The sequence below is a fragment of the Bactrocera latifrons genome, unplaced genomic scaffold (assembly GCF_001853355.1).
Source record: "Bactrocera latifrons isolate USDA-ARS-PBARC rearing strain unplaced genomic scaffold, ASM185335v1 scaffold_162, whole genome shotgun sequence".
Lineage (NCBI taxonomy): Eukaryota > Metazoa > Arthropoda > Insecta > Diptera > Tephritidae > Bactrocera > Bactrocera latifrons.
This window is the reverse complement of record NW_017535097.1, coordinates 337,172-345,394: the sequence shown is the minus strand read 5'-3', so window position 1 is coordinate 345,394 and position 8,223 is coordinate 337,172. Positions and strand designations below refer to the sequence as shown.

General features: G+C 33.7%; 3 protein-coding genes across 4 annotated transcripts in view; 2 read left to right on the top strand and 1 right to left on the bottom strand.

Annotated features, from left to right (window-relative positions):
* The first annotated feature begins 344 nt into the window (after positions 1-344).
* On the top strand, positions 345-2,403 carry LOC108966514 (acyl-coenzyme A thioesterase 9, mitochondrial-like). The gene is made up of 4 exons (XM_018929455.1): positions 345-560; positions 641-708; positions 791-1,033; positions 1,162-2,403. Exons 1-4 carry the CDS (start codon positions 490-492, stop codon positions 2,082-2,084), a joined length of 1,305 nt encoding a protein of 434 aa, XP_018785000.1. The 5' UTR covers positions 345-489; the 3' UTR covers positions 2,085-2,403.
* A 335-nt stretch (positions 2,404-2,738) lies between these two features.
* On the bottom strand, positions 2,739-4,043 carry LOC108966515 (60S ribosomal protein L6). Its single transcript, XM_018929456.1, has 2 exons — positions 3,881-4,043; positions 2,739-3,543 (listed from the first exon to the last, which is right to left on the bottom strand). The coding sequence occupies exons 1-2, from the start codon at positions 3,989-3,991 to the stop codon at positions 2,866-2,868; spliced, it is 789 nt and encodes a 262-aa protein (XP_018785001.1). The 5' UTR covers positions 3,992-4,043; the 3' UTR covers positions 2,739-2,865.
* Positions 4,044-6,019: 1,976 nt separating this feature from the next.
* Positions 6,020-8,223, top strand: part of LOC108966504 — a 9,149-nt gene continuing 6,945 nt past the window's right edge. For both annotated transcript variants that reach the window (XR_001993186.1, XM_018929433.1), the window contains exon 1: positions 6,020-6,736. Coding sequence is in view for 1 of the 2 variants with exons in the window: in XM_018929433.1 (XP_018784978.1) it covers positions 6,642-6,736 (95 nt within the window). In the remaining variant the exon portion in view is untranslated. The remainder of the gene's footprint in view (positions 6,737-8,223) is intronic.

Sequence of the window (8,223 nt, the reverse complement as noted above, 5' to 3'; positions counted from 1 at the left end):
GCTCTTCCTTACTTGTTATTATTTAATATTTAGATATATATACTTATATACGCACACCAATCTACTAGAAGATGCAGCTAATAACATACGATGAAATTATTAGCACGAACGAAGATTCTTTCGTTCKCACATCACAAGCAATCGAATAAATTCCAAGGCACATTTGAAAAGCTATAAAAAATAGCCAATATATTTATAACAGTCTCACGCGTTGATCAAATATATTAAATGGCAACGTTGGAACTWGAAAATATAAAAAACATTTAACCGGGAACACATGCAATCGATGGTTTGGTCTTTACGGTGAACGTTTACGACAACATTCTACGTGCGACACTAACTGCGACATAAGACAACTACAATTGATTAGTTTAAAATTTGCTGAGAGTTTGAAGATTGGCTGGTAGACAAAAATCGTAAACAAATTGAAATCAGGCTTATCAAAGTCAAGACTATTATATTAAAATACTTCTAAATATTACATAAAAAATGTTTCGGACTTTGCAACTTTGTTCGCGTATMTTGATGCGTAAGCAATCAATGCCAATACCTGTTCAACTGTAAGTTTYGCAAAAATTTTCCACTTCACATACATCCAAACAAACGTAATTATGTAAATATACTGTTTAATTGTTTTAAGATCGGCGAATTTCGTAACGGCGTTAAAAGGTGTGGATGTATCGGATCCGAAATATACCATGGATCAAGGTTAARCCGCAATAATACTTTTAACTATTTATGCTTACAAACTACATATGTATGTATATACAAAACTTCACAACTATTACAGTTAGGAGTGAGATTATACAGCACTTGGGTTTGGAAAGAGGCTACCATCCCATACCAAAAAGTCGCGAACATTTACTAAAGTATACGCCAAAACCAGAGGATTTACCAGCACGTTCAATGCAGGATTCATTCACATCCGCACTGCTTCCCTTAAGCACCGATTTGAGATTGCAGGATAATTATGTCTCCCACTTGGGAAACGTACGTATGGGCCGTTTAATGGAAGATTTAGACGCGTTTGCAGGTACATAGTTCTTTTAATATTTAAATGTAACGTGAAAAGTGCGTTCTTTTATAGAATTGAATTTAGTAATTACTCGAAAATAGTAAAAACTCCAATTATATGTAAATATTTATATTATATTATTATAGTTTGGGTATGTCATCAGCACGTCAAAGTGCCCAACTTACCAGCGAATGTTGATCTTCCATATACGTTCGTTACTATTTTGGTGGACAAGATTACTTTTAGCAACTTGACAACGGATGTCAAAGAAGATATACGCATTTCCGGCCATGTGTCTTGGGTAGGACGCAGTTCAATGGAAATTGTTGTTTGGTTRGAACAAAAGTACCAAGGCGTATATAAAAAGATAACACGTGCACTTTTCCTTATGGCTGCACGAAATGCCACTAATACTGGTGCAGCTCCAGTCAATCCCATTACACCAGCTACGGAGGAAGAGAAACAGATTCTTTCCGGCGGTGAGGCACGCAAAAAACGTCGCCAATTGATACAAGCGCAATCTATTTTCAAAGTGGAACCRAATGATTTCGAACAAAGTTTAATGTATGATATCTATAAGCGAACAACACACACTAACACCATGGAGTTGAACAAACGATGGCTTCCCTCGAATGCACGTTGGATGTCCGAATGGAGTACAGTTACAACAATACCATCATTCCCGGATAATCGTAATGCACACAACACTGTCTTCGGTGGATTTCTCATGCGTTTAGCTCTAGAAAACAGTTGGACTGCTGCTTTCCTCTATTGTGGTAATCGCCCCAAATTAACGCATATCTGCGATATAAGTTTCGAGAAGCCAGTGCCAGTTACATCTTTTATAAAATTGACCTCCTACATTGTATATACAGAAATGAATTATGTACAAATAATGACAGTTGCTGATGTCTTAGACACAAGTGGTGGTCAAGTAACTACGAATTTATTTTATAGTACTTATAAAGCTAACGATTCTGTACATGAGATATTGCCACGATCCTATCATGAGACTATGTGGTATATACAGGGCAGACGCAAGTTTAAATACGCCTTAGGATTGGAATAAATAGATTAACCACAATCTGTCGAATCTCCTTAAAGATGCTAAGCATGAGATTAATTCAGGAATGCTTGTTTATTTATATTTTGAAAGACTATTAGCTAATGCACCTATGATTTTTTTAATGCTAACATATGTATGTATGTGTATTGTTCATTTACGACTATTTATTTGTTTAATGTATGTGTTTACAAATGTAAGCGAAATCGAGCCGTTAAAGAAAAACAAAGTGAAATAATATTATGGAATATGTAATTTTTTTAAATTTAATATATAGTGGTTGTTGTTGCTTGTACGAGCCAATAAAAATAGACATTACATCTAATTTTCGACGTTTACTTAAACTTGCCACAAAGCTACMCAAAAACATTTCCAATTGTTTGTTCTACGCTTACAGCTGTTTTGGTGCACACTCATAAGGTCATCATAAATTTACAGTTAAAATTGCTTGCAATAAATTTAGAAGTTCGCTTTTTCTATATCTCTTTCCGCCTTTGGAATAAAAGTATTTATTTTAAAATTGGAAACATTTCAAACAACTTCCGCAGAAAGTAACTTTTTTAACACAATAAGAAATTATATTTTCTCCCTTAGCTTTTATTWATAACGATGCGAATATCAGCCTAACTATTATTCCCCATTGTATTTAAACAATTAGTATTCCAATTTTTAAAAATTTTATATTTTTATCTTTTAGTTTGTGTTGACATAAAAATTAAAAAAACGGAAATCCTACAGAAAACCTGAATGTTGTTCAACATTCATACACTTTACCCTAATGCGTTATTTAGAATCGCAGGCGATGAGGGTATTGCGATGAGTGCAAAGCAAACATATTTTGCAGATATTTCTTGAAGAATTTGCCTTCTGGGTGTGCTTTGATAGCTTTCAACACAGCAGCATCAACTTCYTTTTGATCCTTCTTGCGCTGTTCGTTGGGAACGAAACGTTCCTTCTTGACAGCGAAGATATCGCCTTCACCAGATTTCTTGTCCTTCTTGATTTTCAAGCGACGGAAATAGGCATCATTCAAGTGTTCTGGGACTTTCAAGTCACCCAAATTCACTTTAGAAGATGTGCCAATAACGAAGCGTTGCGAAATGCGACGCAATGGGCAGGAGTTCAACGCAAATGGACCAGTTACCAGCAACAGTCCAGAGCTCAACACCTTCAACAAGACAACACGTTTGCCTTGGTGACGGCCAGCCAACAAAATCAGCACACGTCCGGGGGTGAGATTGCGACGAATGTTGCGTTTGTGGTTGCTGAAGAGCGACTTAGCTGGACGTTTCTTAACGAAACGTTTGGTTGGGTAGTTAGCCTTGGGTTTCTTCAAGTATACGGTACGTTCACCACCGTTTTTGGGTCCATTGATCTTCTTCACCTTCTTGATGGGTTGCTTTGTTTTAGGTACGATTGGCTGCTTTACATTCTTCAAACGATAGAGAGCACGACGTTTGTACATCTGAAATTAAACAGAAAAAAATTTATATGACGTTATAAGCAACTAGAAAAGGTGTTATTTTTAATGTTAGTATATATACAGATGTTGGCAAACAACCTAAACACATTTTTAACACTCGACATCCACGTTTTAATGTACGCACTATTTCATGCTAACACTTTTCGAAACATTTTTTTTTTTCAACAATATATTTGGAAAGATGGTTCACTTAAATACATATGTTCCAATTAGAATCCATATAATATGGTTCTTTAGCACAATAAAGCCATCCCCTCCTAGAGGCGCTGTWCTAACATTTTAAATGTCTTTTTTTCAGTCACATTTTCACAGTTTTTACCTGGCTCTTGGAGTAACGAAGAATTCCTCCACTCAGATATTTGTTCACCGGGTGTTTATGGTTCTTTTTGCCCGTTTTCGCGGATTTTTTTGCATTTTCGACGGGTGCCATCTTGGAAAACACGTGTACACCGCAAAGAAATTAATGTAGAAAGGAAGGTTAGGCGCGACAGTGTTGCCAAATCCGTCAAAAWGTTTGACATATGTCAAATGGCCGCCATTGTTTTTTCGGAGTAAAAATCATAATAAATGCCGACAGATGGTAMCATAATATTATTTATTCACAGTGAACATAAATAAAAATATTATATTTTACAAACATTATATAGTTTTAATCCTGAAAGAAGGAATGCCCACTTTTAAAAAGAAATAAACTACCATCTAATTCAAGGAGAACAAATATTTTGATTTTATATTTAATGGCGGAATTCTCGCTGAGAAACTCTTAAGAAAATATTTAAAGAGGTGAAAAATGTATAAATAATATTTTTAAGGCTCAATATATTATTTAAATAATAATATAGAATTATTAATAAATAATAYCATATGCTTTAATGCTTAAAATCTGAAAAAAAGTTAAATTATTAGTATTTCTATAGGTTTCTATTAACGAAAGGACCCAGCGTTAGCTGTGCTAAGCGATTATCTAATAATAAAGCTTAACATTTTTAATCAGAACTGGGTTATGAGGGGTACCGTACGGCAAGTTTTCTCCGAGAAWTCCCACGACAGCCGGTTTTACGCACCGGAATTGACTCGGATTTCATCCGACCAAGGGCTGTTTTYTCGGCGAACTAACCCCGTTTGGATCGGTTAGTGTGTAAGCAGGAATAAAGTGTAAGTGTAAGTGTGTCCTCCGAGACATACATATACATATATATACCGTATAACTCTTGCTAGGACATGGAACATGAGAGGGGGTCGATTTTTCCAAATCCAGTTAAAATAAAATGGCTTTCTATATGTACTGTTTTGCATTTCTTAAATATAGTACTTTACAATAAAATTCAATTGTACAATCAATTAAAATAACACAGGCAAAATATTTCCATGCAAAAAGAAACCTTTCAAATTTCATTAAAACTGTGACAAACCATTTCTTTCGGCTATTGCTCACTTGTTCACTTGAAGATTAAAAGCTATTTTTAATTCGCTTCTAAATTTAAAAGTACTTAAATATGCGAAATATTCAAGGAAATAAATATTTTAGTGATGACTTGTAGCATTATTATTAACATATTTATTAATAAAATTAAAAGTGTACGGGGCAGTTTATGCATGCATACATATGTATTTATATACATATATGTATGTCTATTGTGTAATACTACAATACTAATGCAGAATTTGCATATGCTAAGACCATTGGCATAGGTCAGGCAGTCCAGGTACATATTGACAATGTCAAATCATRAATTAATTGGTGTCAAAATGAGTGTGTGCTTCTCTATTCCTGCTCTACTATCTCAAATAGACTGTTGAGAGCTCGCATGTAGTGGAAGAATTCGAATTACTAAATTKGATTTGAGAGCGTAAAGCATTTTATTGCGTGGTTAGATCGCACCCATTTTTTTAMTGCATTTCACTGCAATGCCATATGCTTGGTAAACTCTTATATAAAATAAGATAGATCTATAAAATACTATAAACTAGCACATACAGATGTATGTTATAAGAGTGGTAATCCTAATTAAAAGAGTGAAATAAAAAAATAAATAAAAGTCAATAAAAGCAAAAAAAAACAAAAAAAACACGAATGAACGTAAACTTCGACTGCAACGAAACTTCATAATACAATTTACAAATAAAAATGCTTCCACGCGTCCAAGTCGATAACATGTGTGTTTTTTTATTCACACAGTATTAATCATTCCTTCAATCACAGAAATCCCGCTTAATGGGGCATTTTGGCAACTAAATATTACATTTCATTCACAGAAATCCCGCTTAGTGAGGCATTTTGGCAACTAAATATTACATTCGAACCTATGGCAGCCGCTCGCAGCAAACCTACATTGCTCTACTTGCCCACCTATTTGATAAGAGAGTCAAGAGCAAATTTGTATCTCAATACCGGCRAGCATTGCTATTAGATGTGGCCATCAGCAGCCAAATTTGATTTCTCAGTACTTAACTAAATTCGAGCGTGTCAGGTTTAAAGTGATGGCAGAGAAGTGAAATTTTGCTGGCAAGCGGAAATCTTGCACACGCTGTGGGAAACACAACGAAGGCGGATACTCGAGTACACGAGACAAAACCGAAACGTACACACACATACATATACGTCACTCAACAAATATTTATATTCTTCCACTGTGACGTAATGGTTCTTTTTACTTTTAGTTAATGAAATATAAAAAATTCTTTAACGTTTTTAAAGTCGGTTTTCGTGGTGAAGTTTTCCAGTATTCATTTGCCAGCCGAAGCGAATAGTTCGTTTTCACACATAATATTTACCATACTCGTATTTGTGCACGACATCCGACGCAGACAAATCATTTCCTAGTGCGCGTAATTAATATAACAAAAAAAAAAAAAATCGCGAAGTGTGCCTTATAACCAACGTCATTAATTGTCAATCTGATTAAGCATAGCAACACTACAGACCACAACAAACTAAAAAACAGTAAATTTATATTGAATACGCTTTATTTACAAAAGTACTAAAGTGCTGAGTAAAACGTAATAATTTTAGAATTTAAACAAAATCTAATMATAGTGATTGGTTGGTATTTAAGAAAGCTAAATAAACCAAAATCGATATGTCTTCGACGAAGTTCATTGCCATTCTGCCTCAACCTACACAGCCAGGCGATAAAATTCAAATCAATGGCAGAATAAGCGAACATGCAGAAGAGTAAGTAGAGCAAACGCCGTTGAAAATTTGCTTATTCAGATATTTCGATTCAAAAATACTTAGCAAGCAGTAATTTCGGAATATGCAAAAAAATTTTATAATTAAATACATATATTTCGACAAAATGGAGTTCTAAATTAAGTTTTTATTAAAAACAAAAATGTTAATAACTTAATTATATATACATACTTGTATTGAAAGCAGTTATTTGTGTTCTTAAAATAATTCAGCCATGGATTCCAGTATATTTGCACAGCTGCTTGTTTATTTAAATACATACTTGTATGTGTATGTGCGTGTACAGAGTTATTGCATTGTTTCCGGTTTTGTGCAATTACATTATTTTTCGATAATTTGAAACTGAAAGACTTTTACCTCTCAATTTGAAAAGCCAAACAAGTAAAACTTACTTTTTTAATATTATTAAGAATTATTAATTGGTTACAGATTATTTAATTAAGTTATTTTATAAAATTATTGCAATCAGGCGTTTAAACGGAATAAGTGTGTGTAAATAGAGATTTGACGACTTAGAAAATATGTAAAATTAGTGAATTTGCTTTTTTGTTATTAGAACTGAATATACATATCTCTCATTGTGTTACATAAAAATTTAATGAACTGAATTAACATCTGCGATTCTGTGCTGAAACAAAATAAAATCAAATTATTTCTGAAGCGAATGGTAACACGAGACGAAAAGTGCAACAAATACGACAATAATGTGCGAAAAAGATCATGGTACAAGCGTGGTGAAGCTCAACAAATGGTCGCAAAGCTAGGATTGACGCCTCGAMAGGTTATGCTGAATATTCGGTGGGGAAAGAAGCTTGTGTAAATTTCTTTTCGCCGAGGAACCAMAAAAGTTTTACACTGATGGAATAATGTCTCTAGSGRAAAAATTTTATTCATTCAAGTTCATTATAAACATAAAAAAATAAGTTAATGTTTGTACGAACTAACCGTTTCCGTCCAATTATCAATAGAATAACAAAGTGCTCCTACGTATTAAATTTCATTAGGATAACTAAAAAGCTGACAAAAAAATTTTTATAAACCCAAAAAATTCCCCTTAAAAATATCTGGCTCGAAACCGGCTTTAGACCCATAGTCTCTCAGGCAAAGTTGTTCAGAATGATATGTAGAACTTTTGCTCATACGCGAGCTGATAGTAAAAAATCGACCCSCTCTAATGAACATAGTTTGAACGGCAACTATGGATATACAATTATTGTATGAAAAACTTTCTTTTATGTGTCTAGCCTCTTAAAAAAAAGTCGTTCAGAGTGATCCGTAGAACATTTCCTACATACACGATTTTTTTTTTTSTTTTTTTGACTCGTTGTAAATCGACCTGCTCTAATGTACATACCACATATGCTACAAATGTATGTATCTATGTACATAAGAAAGGGAAATTATACAAAAATATTTAACAAAAAGTCATTATACTAAACAATTTTAATAATATCAAAATATGTACATAT